Source organism: Manis javanica, chromosome 12 (genome assembly GCF_040802235.1).
Source record: "Manis javanica isolate MJ-LG chromosome 12, MJ_LKY, whole genome shotgun sequence".
In the NCBI taxonomy this organism is placed as follows: Eukaryota; Metazoa; Chordata; class Mammalia; order Pholidota; family Manidae; genus Manis; species Manis javanica.
The window spans coordinates 85229683-85243763 of NC_133167.1; the positions used below are offsets into that span (position 1 = coordinate 85229683).

Genomic DNA, 14081 nt, shown 5'->3' on the forward strand with positions numbered 1-14081 from the left:
CAAGCACACAGATAGGGCTGCCTAGGAAGACCCCAGAGCCAGGACAGGGTGGAAACCGGGAACAAAAGCAGAGGCCTTCTGGGGGCGCGCACACACCCCGGATTTGGGGCCGAGCCGCCTCTGCTCGCGGAGAGCTGTTTCCCAGACTGGAAGAAGCGCTCCGGTCCCGGGGCTTCCTCGGGCAGCGTCCGCCCCCACTGGCCGACCAGCCTACTCGCCCCCTACACGCCTTTTTTCTTTTACTAGGTCTTGCTTGGACGCAGAGCCGATGGAATAAGAAACAAGGCAGCCCAGAAACGCTGGATAAAGCTCAGCGCGCTCACCCACAAGCTGCCGGCACGGGCGCCCGCACCCATGAGCAGACACGGGGGCGCAAGGTTCTGGGATCCGCTGGAACCTCTGGAATTCCGGCGTGGCCCCGCGGGGAGAACTTCGGGGTTGCCAGGCACCTTCAGAGGAGGATTCACTGGGAGACGAGATCCTTGACGGCAGGGGGCGGCAGGTCTCAGGTCAGGGCACTCTGCAACGCTTCCTCCTCGGTGCCTCCGCCCCACGCCCCTCTCCAGGTACCTGCAGGCACCCGGGCCCGCCGGGTGCGCTGGGCAGTCCGCAGGTGGCGGAGAGGAGCCCGACCGCCGCCCGAAAGCGCGCGGCCGCAGCGTCGGTGCCAAAGCCGCGCCGAACCCGGGCGGCGGAACCCGGCCGTTCCCTTGAGCGGCTGGTGACCCTGCCCGTCCTTCCACTCGGCTTTCCCTCCTGTCGGTTCCCTTTCTCCTTGCCCGTGGCAGTTCCGCTGTGGGCGGGTGCTCCTCCCTCACGGAGGGCAGTGTCTGCGCCGAGGGGACGCAGTTTCGCAGCCCCTTCTGCGCAGGGCGCGGGCGGTCCAGTCAGCTCCCGGCGTGTTCACCTGGGAGGCTCCGCTCGGCCCCAGCAGCCTCCCTCCGGGCCCTGCTCTGAGGGTTTATCTGCTCCTTGGAGTTAGATGCAAGAGCCCTGGGGTGACGGGAATGATGGGGTAACGGAGCGGCCTGGAGGGGGACGGCAGCACCCGTAGCTCGGTCAAACCAAGCCCACGGACTCTTACCAGCTGTGTGACCTGGGTTGGGCAGTTTGCTGACCTCGCGTGACTGCAAACGAGGAAAATAATAACGTACCTTTTTGAATTGTTACTAGAATTAAATGAGCTGGTGCAAGTTAAGTGCGTAGAACAGGGCAGATTCAGTTCAGCATTCAACAACCATTAGCTATGATAGTAATGGCCATTGTTACCGTCTGGACTCCTTGGAAAAGCCAGATGTATTTGCTGAAAATTTACTGTTTAAGACCTATGTTTACAGTGACTTAGGCTGGATTGCAAAGGAAGACAGGCCCCAAGAACAAAATCTGATAATGCGTTCCCACGCTGATAACTCCACCCCAGGTTGAAGAAATACAAATGGGAAAATTGCCTGCCTCTATTCCTAACAAGTCACTACGTGCAATCTTTCAATTACCTCTGGCTTATTGCCTGAAATTTTGTCTTCTTTTATCGCTTTTATCTACCTGGCTTTAATAACTATCATTTTAATGGATGCATAATAGTCCACTAAATTGAAACGATCACTTAACTACTCTTGTTCTTAGACTCTTTAACATGTTTACAATTTTTCATTAGATAATACCATATAATCTTTGTTAATGAAACTATTAAAAGTTAAAATTAGTTTACTTTTTTTCTTTATGGTTTATTTCTCCAAAAGCTATGCAAATCCAGTCACTAAGAATCACCTGATAACATATTTTTCAAATAAAAGTAGCTTTCTTATATGAAAGTAATAAAATCTAAATAGATGTTACAATAAAAAATGAATATTATTCATAATCCCATCACCCAGAGATGCCTTGGAAGCATATCCTTCCAGACTTTTCTAAATATAAACATATATTAATTTTTAATATAATTTGCTTACAAAAAGGAGTCCTATGGTACAGTTTTGTCATTTATTTTTCACTTACGGCATCATGAGTACAATAGCTAACTCTTACTAGGGTCCTTACTATGTACCAGGTCCTGTTCTAAAGTGTTTTAGATATAGTCACTCATTTAATCCTCAGTATCTCGATGAGATAGCACCTGATTGATATTCCCATTTAAAAGATGAGGAAGTTAAATACTAGAAAAGTTAAGTGGCTTGCCAAAGGTCACACAAGTAAAAGGAGGAACGGTCCACATACTCAACCCCACTATATGTTTCTGCTTCACTTTATAGGTCATTAAAGTGATATGTATTCAGAAGGATAGATATAGTCTAATTTATTTAGCTAATTCTCTCTTGTTAACATTCAGAGTCCAGTTTTTTAATAATATAAACGTTTGATAATAAACATACTTGCACACACATTCTTGCGCCCTTGTTTATTCCCTTAGGATAAACCCTGGGAAATGGAATTGCTGGATCTAAGCATAACCTACTGAGGCAGGTGGCAAGGAAATACATCCCTCTTTCAGAGAGTGTACATAAAGGAGAATCTCTGCTTAAGAGGTAAGCCAATACAAATCACTATGTTGTAAAACTGGAAACCAATATAATATTATACATCAACTATACTTCAATTTTTTTTTTATGAGCCAATTGTCCTTCCTTTACACCAATAATCTCTTCATCCACTCCATCCACCTGGCCACCCGCTCACATGGTCATACCTGAGTCATTAGCATTTCCAGAAAACACACCTTTGCTGAAATACTGATTTCACACTATATGCCTGCGGACTGTCACCTTCTGTACTTCTCTGATTTCAAGACCTATAATACTAGCCCCCATAACTTTTTCACTTTTTATCACTCCTACCCTTTTTTAAAAAGTCAGGTCTAGTTTGACACAATAACCTGCACATACTTAAAGTGCACAATTTGACATATGTATGCACCTGTATATCATTACTAGGGTCAAGATAGGGACCACACCCACCCCTTCCAGAAGTTTCCTTATGTCTACTGGTAATCCCTCCCTCTCAGGCAACCACCTATCTTTTTGTTGCCACAGATTAGTTTGCATTTTCTAGAATGTTATACCAATGGAATCATAAGCATGCTCTCTTTTTTGTCCAGTTTCTTTTACTCAGCACAATTATCTTGAGGTTCATTCACATTGTATATATCCAGAGTTCATTCATTTTTATGGCTGAGTACTGCTCCACTGCATAGATATACCACTATTTGTTAATCTATTTAAATCCATTCACCTGTTGATGGACTTTTGGGTTGTTTGTGATTACTGGTTATTACAAATAAAACTGCTATGAACATTTGCGTATGATTCTATATGGACATATATTTCCCTTTTATCTATTTCACTAAATGCCTTTAGTGAAATAGCTGGATCATATAAAAAGTATATGTTTAACTCTTCAAAAAATTGCAAAAATGTTTTCCAAAGTGATTATATCATACATTTCCACTAGCAGTGTGAGAGTTTCAGTTGCTCCACATCCTCGCCAACACTTAGTATGGTCAGCCTTCTCATTTGTATTTCCTTATTGACTATTGATGTTGAGCACCTTTCCATATGATTTATTTGCCCATGTTAAGGTATTTCTTTTCTAAATTCCTGACATATTTACTATCTACATAATCTATTGTGACTTACTATACTCAGCCTTGAAATGTTACTTCACTGTGTCATGTGAGCAAGGCTCATCTCCCAACTAGCCTGGAAGCTTCTGGAGAACAAGGACTAGGTTGTACCTGTTTTTTGCATTCTCTTTGATGCCCAGATGTGATGGGCTGAATGCATGTGTCCCCTCAAAATGCATATGTTGAAACCTAATCTCCCATGTGATGGTGTTTGGACATGCTAAGGTCATAAAGGTGGAGCCCTCATGAATGGAATTTTAGTTCCCTTATAAAAGAAGCCCCAGAGAGATTCCTCACTCCTTCCACCATGAGAGGTTACAACTAGAAGGTGCTGTTTATGAACCAGGAGGAGGGCCTCCATCAGACATGGAGTCTGTTGACACCTTGATCTTGGACTTCCCACCCTTCAGAACTACAAGGAAGACATTCCTGTTGTTTAAAAGCCACTCAGTCTATGGCATTTTGTTACAGTAGCCCAGAAGGACGAAGAGACCAGGACATAACATAGTAGGACCTTAACATAGTAGATGCTCAATACATATGAGATGGCCAGTGAAGGTAGACATTCCCTTCTCCTCTGGGCCTTTTGTTTCGCTTTTGGCTGAGACCAGACCAATGCTTCATAAATAGATGGAGAGAGAGAGAGCACTTTGCAGATAAATGAATTGTAGCCATGAATAATCGGCACAGGATTTTGCAACTAAAGCTTTCATTCCAATCAAGAATCAGTTACATTCTGGAGACATTTCCCTGAGCCCTTCGTGACGAGGACAGCTTCACTGATGCTCTGAGTTATGTAATCTATGTTGGAGGCATTGATACAGGTGACGTTGACCTGACCATTCTTGGGGATGTAGATGTGCTTTTTCTTGACCAGGTACTCCACCTGTTGGGCTGGTGATAATCACTATTTCAGATCCTGAGACAACCACCTCTAACCATCCCCAGCCCAGGGTGAATCATGGGGGACAAGGAGTGGCAGCATTTCTGGGGATTCAGAAGGGTCGTTAAAGCAGCTGCACTTTCCTCAGGAAATAATCAAAATCTGGAGTGAAGCTAGGGACTGGTGACCCGGTCAGTGAAGTTTAATGTTTAAATATAAGCCCAAGACTTGAAAGAAGGGAGCTACCCCTTCCAGACACTTACAGTCAAGTCCAAGATAGCTATGGATCCCGTTCTGCTCAGTGATGTGATCCCAGGAGCCGGGGATGCCCAGGAGCCGGAGCTTCCCCTTCACCTTTTCCTTGATGAGCATGATGTTCCCCACAATCCCTATCAGACTCTGCTTCCTGCCAAAGAAAAGACAGTAAGAAATTAGAACATTAGGTCTCCTGCTCACAGATCAACCTCCTCATTGACATTCCACTTTTTTTCCCTTCAAAAGCCCCCAACCAGAGGTCCAGAGGTCATGGAGCTGGGGATCTGGGATAGTTATGGATGGGAGGCGGGGTTCAATCCCTACTCATTTATGAAAACCAAGCAGACTCTTAGCAGATTTTGCCAGAGTAGCAAGGCCTTGATGCTTCCTAACCTCCTCCTGCAACCTGGAAGAGTTCAAATAATTCAAAAGCCTGTGTCCAAAGAAAACGTTCTGTTACCCATTCCCCCAAGATAGGGCAGCCCTGGGCATAGCTCCTGCTATTGGTACACAGTGGGGCCTCAGGAAATATTGATGAATGTTTGTAATAAAGAGGCAGCTATCCACGAGGAGAAGCACCTAGCAGCTTCCCGTGCATCAGCAACTCTGTAGGTGTCTGGAGGCTCAGCATCCCTTCCTGCCCCTGCCCTTCACCCTTACCATTCTTCCTGCAGAGCAGGGTTACAGAGGATGGAGGTGATAATGCGAGCACCAGTGGTAGGAGGGTTTAGCCACAGGGCCTGGGCCAAGTTCATCAGCTGCGAGAGGACGCATAGCAGGAGCTGGTTGTTGAGCGCCACCACGGCAAGGATCCCAACTTCTTCATCTGTAGCATCAGGACCAACAGCCTCACTCTCCATCTCACTTCCATTCCCAGGGCCTCCCCTACGACTCTGCCTCCAGCCTTGTGGAAGAGAGGCTTGAACTACCCGGCCTCAGCCCAGCCCAGCCAAGCTGGTATCCAGGCCCCAGGAAGTTGCCAGAAACTCTTCTTCCAGAAAAAGTAGCCAGAAGTAAGACTCTTAAAGGTGGCAGGGACTTGAAACTCCTACCCTTTCATCCTATAGTGGAGCAAACAAGAGGCCTAAGGGGGATAAATGATTCAACCACAGTCAGTTTTAGTGGCTGAGCTGAGACAGAACACAGAACCTGACTTCTATCTCAGTGCTCTTCCCTTCTGCCTGCGTGGTGCTCTTTCTGGAAGCCTTGGCTTCCACACTGTGCCATGAGAGTGGCACCCTTAGGCACCAGGCCCTCCCTTCCCCTTCTGCCCATACCATACCATAAATGCCAAAATTCCTGGACAGAGACTGGCTGCAGAAGAACTCAAAGCCTTGGGACACAAAGTATTGCAAGAACCTAGTATCTTCTTCCAGGTCACCGGTGGTTAAACCTTGACAGGGAATGTCAAAAAATGGGAATATCTGCTTCCTCTGTTGGAAAAAAGAAGGATGAAAATGGTGACAGGTGAGGAGGTGGTGGAAGGCAAGAGAGAGGAAGGTCAGGCAGGATGTCAGGCTCACCTTCATGGAGGCCATAAACTTTGCCCACTGACTCGGTGTCATCTTGCAGCTGCTAATGTTCCCAATCACAAAGATACAGCCATGGGGGGCCTCCTGCAGGTAGAGACTGTCCTATCAGGCATGTCCCCCACCAAGTGCTGTGACACTAGAACATTCTCAGGGGACATGATCCCGTGTTGGTTCCTACTCACAGGCTTGGCAACTCCAAGCCTAAAAATGGCCTTGCATGTCTCACAGGGTGGACGGGAGGGAAAGGACCATAGAACGATCAGTTGGGTATGAGGAGAGTGTCAGAGAGGGTCTCTCTACCTCCACCACATCAAGGAGCATACTGGGGTCCATGCACAGCTGCTGGGGGTCCCAGAAGGAGTATTCGTAAACTGTAAAGCCCATGTCCTGGAAGATGAGTCCATGCAGCTCTGTGGAAACACAGCCCCCGACCAGCTGGTACACAGGAAATGGAGAGATGGAGGCAGACATACAGAGAACGGGGCTGAGGGTCGCTGCCTGGAGGTAGGACGATAACAGGAAAAGGACAAGCAAACGGACAAAAAAAGGTGCCTCCACCATTTATCTCATGACTGACAGTGAGATGCAAGACCACGAAGATCGTACATGGGGTGGGAATCAGGGACGGGGGACAGAGATCTTCCATCACACTCCCCTTGCAGAACACCCACCTTTTTTAGAAGAAATGATGTAAACTATTTGGGAATCTCGATGCCAAGTTTTGAGGAACTGGGCCCCAAGCTGGAAGGCACCACTGTCACCAACTGTGTGCACGCCCCCTGCCTGCCAGCCAAATAATAAGCAGAAATAACACTTTAATAGAGTAAAGGTGACCCTAGTACCACCTGAGAGTCCCGTCATTCTTTTCTGGAAGAGCTCGCACATCGGCAGTGTGAGCTGGGGCAGAGAGCGTGGCTTAGGGTTCTGATCCTGGCTCTGCCGTCTGGGGGCTAAGACTTTGGACTCTCTGAGTCTCAGCTGTGTCCTTTGTCAATGCAGGGGGCTCACCAAGGTCCCTTTCTGCTTTAGGATTACACAGCCCTCCATCTCCCCTCCGCATGTCTGGGGAGTAAGGAGAGGACCCACCTTCTTACCCTGTTCTCCACAATAACTTCGTTGTACTTTCCAAAGAGGAGTTGCAACGAGGCCTCGATGAATGATTTCATGCCCATCACCGGCTGGTACTCATGGTTGAGGGAGGGATCCTGTGCCATCTGCAGTCGGATCTTGGGGACCACAGAGGAAACCCAGGGCTGGCCTTCATGGGTCATGCAGACTGTGTGGGAAACCACAGGGGGCGTTCCGGATAGCCGGGGCCTCCAGGTCTGCGCTCTGCAGACCGCCCGCAGACAGCTGCTCTGCCCTGGCTTTCTCAGGGCTTTGGAAAATTGCCTAAGAGAAGACAATTTCCCTTACCCCAGCCCCTTGACAAAAAGAATGTGCTGTTAGCGAATGTGTGTAATTTTTGTCTTTTCCAAAGGCAACTGAAACCTATGCCATTTGAAAGGGCAAAAATGATATACAATGTGGGAGTTACAGACACATGTGACTAAGCAAAGGGACACCAACTCTCGCAGTGTCAAGGGCTGGCCGCCTATCAGGAGAGTCCACCTCAGGAAACATTCTTGGTCCGAGAGAGAGAGAGGGGAGAGGAAAGAAGCTGAAGAAAGGTCAGGGTCCATGCAGGTCCTGGAGCATAGAGCTGGGGGAGAGCACAGAGCTCTTACCAAATGCCAGGAAGCCCGCAGAGCAGGGCAGGGGACCCAACGTGACCAGGGCACTTTGGCCTCTTTGGGGACAGCTCTGTGAACGGGAGCAGGCCTCTCCACCTGCGGAGGCTGGGTGATCTCCCGATTCCTCCGGGGTGGTGGGTACCGCCCTCTTCAAGGCAGTTAGGATGTACTAGTCTTACATTCCCCAACTATTAGGCAGCTACCTCTGTAGGCCAGGAATGCCTTGTTGGGGTAATCGTCTTGCTTGTAGGTCTTTAACAGGCTGCCTTCTAGCTTCTGGGCTGGGGGCACATCCCTAAACCCTGAAAGGGTGGGCATCGCCAAGACTGCTTCCTGGGGTCTTCCCTGCTTTTGCCGGGAAGCCAGGTCCTCCATGCCTGGGCCACGCAGGCCACCTCTCCCCAGAACCCTGGCAGCTGCAGTGCAGAGGCGCTGCACAGCTGGTTACCAGAGCAACAGAACCCCAGCTCCCAGTCTCCAGGGCAGCGAGCCTCAAGGGCTTTGGGAATATTCTGAGGCACTTGGGGAGAAGCCCAAGTGGGTGGAGGGGAGCAGGGAGTAGGGGGGACCTGGAATCCCCAGGCACTTCTCACTGCCTTCTCTTCTCTGGCCCCAAGTCCCCCAGTCCAAAATAACAAGTCAGCCCCTGAGGAGACAGAGCAAGAGAGGCAGCCAGTGGGCTGGGTGAGGGCTTCTCCAGCAGAAGCAGAAACCTCACACCCAGCAGTAACTCGAGGGAAGGGATCCACTTGCAAAGCTTCGTTCATTTTGCTAAGGGCTCCAGATTTGTAAAGAAATAGAAAGAAAGCACTGTTTCCTTCCATAGTTATTTTAATAAAGAGCCTTATGTTTGGAAGCTGTGTCATTTGCAACTCAGTAATCCAGCCCTATTTCTCTCAGTTACCTAAGGCCAGCACTCTGACATTTGCTGACTGCTTTAATGGTGGCAGAGAGGCAGAGGTCAAGGGTGGAAGGAGCCAGACCCTGAATAGCTGCTCCCTCTTCACCCTCTCCTAATGGGCACTCCTGCTAAAATCATGTCTCCCATGCCCATATCCCTGTCCCAGGCTACGCTTCCAGGGAGCCTGCCTTGACCAATGATTATGCAAATGAGCATCCACGATTATGCAAATGATTAGGAAAGTTATCCCTGTTATCACAGAAAATTTGAACAGGTCAAAAAACAAAGAGCTCAGGTGTCCTACAATCAGGCCAAAACCATAGCTGATGCTTTGGTGGGCCTCCTTCCAGTTTCTCCTCTGTGTTTATACTTTAAGATAATTGATATCCAGTTTTACATGCAATCTTTATCACATTTTTTTCACTTCTCATTTCCGTTGTGGGAATTTTCACATGTGTGCACATGAGAACATTTTATGCTGCAAGGAACACAAAACCCAAACCAGACTAGACTTAAGCATGAAAAATGATTTATTGGCTCTATCATGGGGCAGGGCAGGGTACATAAGACTTCAGTCGTGATTCAGTCCAGAGCATCAGCATGTCGCCTGGCTTCCAGCTTGATTCTCTGTGTGTCTTTGGCCCTGCTCTTCTGGATGCATCAACTTTGTTCCCCAGCTGACTCTGGGCATGGGAGCAAAGGCCTATGTGCAAGACCATATGTATTTGAGGAATTCACCCTGTGGCTCTATTTGCAAATAAACAAAATGCCGTTTACTGAAGGAATGTTTAAATGAATAATGGGACATCCATATCATAGCATTCTATGCGACTGTTAAAGGCAGCCCCTGTGTGTACAGATGTGGAAAAATCTGCGAGGTACATCTTTAAGAAAAAACAAGGGAAGTACAGAATAGAGATCAAACTGAGGGCCATCTCAGGAAAAATAAAAGATACATTTGCAGGTATATGCATAGAACATCTCTGAAAGGATACAGGGAACTGTGATGGCCTCCGGACAGTGGAGCCGGGTGGCTGGTGGATAAAGACAGGGAAGAAGGCTGGCTGACCTGCTTTTCAATCTCTACCACTTTGTGCCTTGGAAATGTTAATTCACACGCATAGATTTCCTGTTCAAAAGCAGTGTTTATGTTTTCCAGACATTGTATCCTTACTATCCAGAGGAAGAGGCAGTGAGGTCTCTTCTCTTAGCTCCCTGCAAGAATGAGGAGGCTTCCTTTCCTGAAGCCCCCAGCCTCCTTTCTCCTTTCTCTTGGCTGCAATGAGTCACAGGCCCATCCCTGACCCAGGAGGGGATACACTGGTGCATTTAAACCAACCACCCAAGCTGAGCGGGTTGTCAGTGCCTCCCACACTGCACAGTTAAGAATGGAAAGAAAGTTTCCCTAAAAGCTATTCCAGGTGTGAAATAAAATATTTTGTGGTTCTCTCACTGCGGTCCTGCAGGCCAAATATACAGCGCAAGCTGCAGAGGCTCCAAGCGCGCTCTGCTGTGAAGATGCCCTGCAGCCTTTCATGCCTGTGTCAGCAGACCCACAGTCCTTCACCCTTCACCGGGGACCAGAAAAAAACCAGCCTGGAATTCCCAAAGGAAGATAGCCCAGTCTGATTCTTGCCCCTAGTAGGATCCTTTAGGAAAATAATTAGCAATCCCAATCGATGCTTCCTCTCAAACATCTGGCTTCGAGATAGTGTCTGCTGTATGATTGACATGGCCTCCTCCCCTCACCCACGCCCGGTTGTAAAAAAGGATTTAAGCTGTTCCCAAATCAAGGGGCTTTGAAGCAGTTTATCAGAGCATGCTGGTGGGCTGCTCTGGGGCAGATGCTGAATAAACTTTTTCTTAAATGCACGGCCATGCTGGTTTCAGTCAAGACAAGTGTTCTTAGAAAGAGGAGAGGGGTGAGGGGATGCTGGGGAGACAGTCAGCAAGTGTTCACTGCATCGTTCATCCAAAGTCCTAGAACTACCTTTTTTTTTTTTTGAGAGGGCATCTCTCATATTTATTGATCAAATGGTTGTTAACAGTTAACAACAATAAAATTCTGTACAGGGGACTCAATGCACAATCATTAATCCACCCCAAGCCTAATTCTCATCAGTCTCCAATCTTCTGAAACACAACGAACAAGTCTAGAACTACCATTTTTAATGGCTGCTTTTGTGTATGTTGGCCTTGTACTTCCAACCCTGTCAAACACCCAGGGGCCCCTGGGCTGTCTCCACAGCAGAGGGAAGCATGGCAGGCTTTTCTCTGGACTACCCCAGCCTATGTAGAGTGACAGCAGGTGGGGAGGAATAGGACTTGGCCTGTACGGGAGGCTCTGCCTGGGGGCTGTCAGCCAATGATTGGGGATGGAGTGTTTGTGGCCCCAGATTCCCATCCCTCACTAACCCAGATACAAACAGGGTTATATTAACTAGGATAACCTGTCTTTTCTTACAGAGTGCAGGACCACTAGCCTGAGTTAGACTTCCCAGTTGTTCCTGGAGATTCCCAGGGCGTGTTCGTGTGACTTCGGGGGTAATACTCTCACGGTTGTCCAGTCCTAGCCTTGCAATGACATATGTTTTTCAGGGTGCCACTTGCGTTCAGCATTTCTCCTGCCCCAGATACTGGCAACATCAGTGCGGATGCCCAGGGTACATTTCCTGAAACCTCAAATGTCACAAACTCCCATCTACCGAAGCAACCTGCACATGCGTGGGACTCTCAGAGGCCCCTGGAAATGGTTCCCTCTTACCTGCCTCCCTTTTCGGCCACAGCTCTCAGACATGAGACACCACCCCTGCCGAGAGCCTCAGGGTGTAGTGAACAGAGGGTGTTTGGTGCCAGGCCGACCTGGCTTTCCATCTCAGCTCTTTCCCTTAGTACCTGTATGGCCTTAGGTAAGTCATTTAAAATCTCTCCACCTCCGTGTATGCATTTTTAAATGGAGATAACAAACGTTACAGAACTATGGGAGGTTTTTATGGAAATGGCATGTCCCTCTGGCTGTTACAAAGAGAAACTCCAAACTAAAGTCCCAACACAAAAAGTTTTGAACATAGAGTGATAGTACAGAGTTCTCAGGAGGGCTTCTGAAATAAAACCGACATTTGAACAAACTAGGGCTTTAAAGCGTTTTCCCCAAAAATTGCCAGTCTGCAAACAATGTCTGGGCACTGGTAACAAATAATACTCACCAAAGGTGGCTGCTGGGGCACAGGGGCCCCTCCCTCAGCCCCTCTCAGACTCAGCCAAGGAGGACAAAGGGTAAAGGGGTTTCCTAAAGGGAGGTTGGGGAAGGGCAGCTTTACTAGCTGGTCCAAAGAGCTCATTCTGTCGTCAGGAGCATGAATCAGAGAGACACTGATGCGGTCTGCACCCTGCACCAGCGACTGCTGCTTGTTGTTCCCTTCCCCACTCTTCTAAATGGGGCCTTTATGGCAATTTTCCTCCCAGCGTTGAACACGATGGTGTACTGGGGAGTAGTCAAAGTCATTTTTAGTCCATAAGCTGCAGTGCCGCGAGGAACCGTTTCAGGTGAAGAAAATGCACCTCACCCAGAGATCCCGGACTCTGGGCTGGTGCTGGATGTGATTTTGGATTTTTCCCTTTGGGAAGGAAAAAGTGAGTTTTCACTTGCCGGTGGGAAAATTGCATTATATTCGGTGGGACCATCCTTGGAATTACGTGTTTGTGGAAAAGAACAGGGGCTGATGAGCAGCCAAAAGGCGGACAGCAGGGAGTTTTCATTAAGTCCACCCAGAACCCCTTTTGCTGCTCCTGGTAACAAACCCCATCCACTCTGATGTGGCCGTCAGAGTTCAGCCAAGTAGACAACTGCCGTGAGTGATAACGGGTTTTCTAGGAATCAGACCTCACACAATTGGAGGAGCGCCTGGGGAAGGGAAGGTCCGGAGGCGAGAGCTGGGAAAACAGAGAGAGCTCATCCACCGGGCTGCAGGAGCGCAGTGGATGGACGGTCGGAGCTGGCAGGGAAATCTGAGAAGCTGGACACATCCAGCTGCAGAAATGGGGCCATTAAAGGGGACTGTGTGGAGAGGTCTCCTGGACGATACGGCTTTTGTGCAATGACCGTGTCTGTGGGTCTGCACCAGGGGTCTGGTGGTGGGTCCACACGCTCCGACAGTCCGCGGCCCAACAGTCTGGAAGCAGAGCTGGCTGGGAGTGGACGAGAGTCAGCCGACAAGCCAGGGCCCGCCCACCACCTCCGCTCCTGTATCTCCCCCTGCAGTCCTTTCGGGGTCAATGCACGCAGCCTCGCTTCCACCTCTTCGGTCAACTCTACCCCCTGAATTTATGGAGAAGACGTTTTACATTTTTGCCTCCACCTCTTCACCTCCCAAGTTCCGTCGTGCCCGGGCTCTGATCAAGATTTATTCACCTCCTCACCATCAAAGCTACTCTTATCAAGGTTGCAAATGACAGACCCTGGCCCCGTCCAATACAGTGGTGTATTCCCAGTCTCCCGCTTACTGATGTTTCAACAGCACGTGACACAACTGACCACTTCCTCCTTAGACCACATTCTTCCCTTTTGTATCTGTCTTCATCTCAAACCTGCTTCCCTGTGGCTTTGCTGGTTGTCTCTGACCTCCACATGTTAGAATCGCCAGGACTTGTTTGCTGAATTCATTTTTAATTTTCATTTCTGCAGTGATTTTATTTTTTCCAGCTTTACTGAGATGCAATTGACCTATTACATAGCGTAAATTTAAGGTGTACACCATGTAGACTTGATACACTCTTATTTCCTCTGTCTGTAGCCACCATGCAGTTGAGTCCAACCACTCCCATGAGCTTACATTCCCATCCATCAAATTTATATATTCAGCAACGACATCTCTCTTACCTACAGGCCTGGAAATCCAAATATCTATTTGATATGCCAATAAATGATTAATAGACTTTTCAAGTTTACTATGTCCGTAAATGAACTGAGGGTTCCACATGCCCCCTCCCACTACCCACTATTTTAGTCCATTCTGCCAGGTTGTGGGTAAAATTGCAATATTTCCAGAATCCCTCACCTGGCCTATCTCCATATCAATAGGTGATTACAAGGGTGGGGAGAGAGAGAGTGTATCTGTACCAGAGAGGTTTGGGGGGTCCCTTTTTACAGCTGGGTTGTGAG

The 14081-nt window shown here is 48.3% G+C and overlaps 1 protein-coding gene and 1 long non-coding RNA gene across 2 annotated transcripts; one reads left to right on the plus strand and one right to left on the minus strand.

Moving 5' to 3' along the window:
- Nucleotides 1-459: 459 nt before the first annotated feature.
- Nucleotides 460-10839, plus strand: LOC140844801 (uncharacterized). Its single transcript, XR_012123296.1, has 3 exons — nt 460-566; nt 2408-2522; nt 10387-10839. It is a non-coding gene; the product is annotated as an uncharacterized lncRNA (long non-coding RNA).
- GOT1L1 (glutamic-oxaloacetic transaminase 1 like 1) lies at nt 4335-8392 on the minus strand. Its single transcript, XM_017679554.3, has 9 exons — nt 8223-8392; nt 7381-7562; nt 6958-7069; nt 6587-6696; nt 6278-6370; nt 6037-6187; nt 5415-5580; nt 4763-4905; nt 4335-4510 (listed from the first exon to the last, which is right to left on the minus strand). Exons 1-9 carry the CDS (start codon nt 8335-8337, stop codon nt 4335-4337), a joined length of 1248 nt encoding a protein of 415 aa, XP_017535043.3. The 5' UTR covers nt 8338-8392.
- Nucleotides 10840-14081: the final 3242 nt, after the last annotated feature.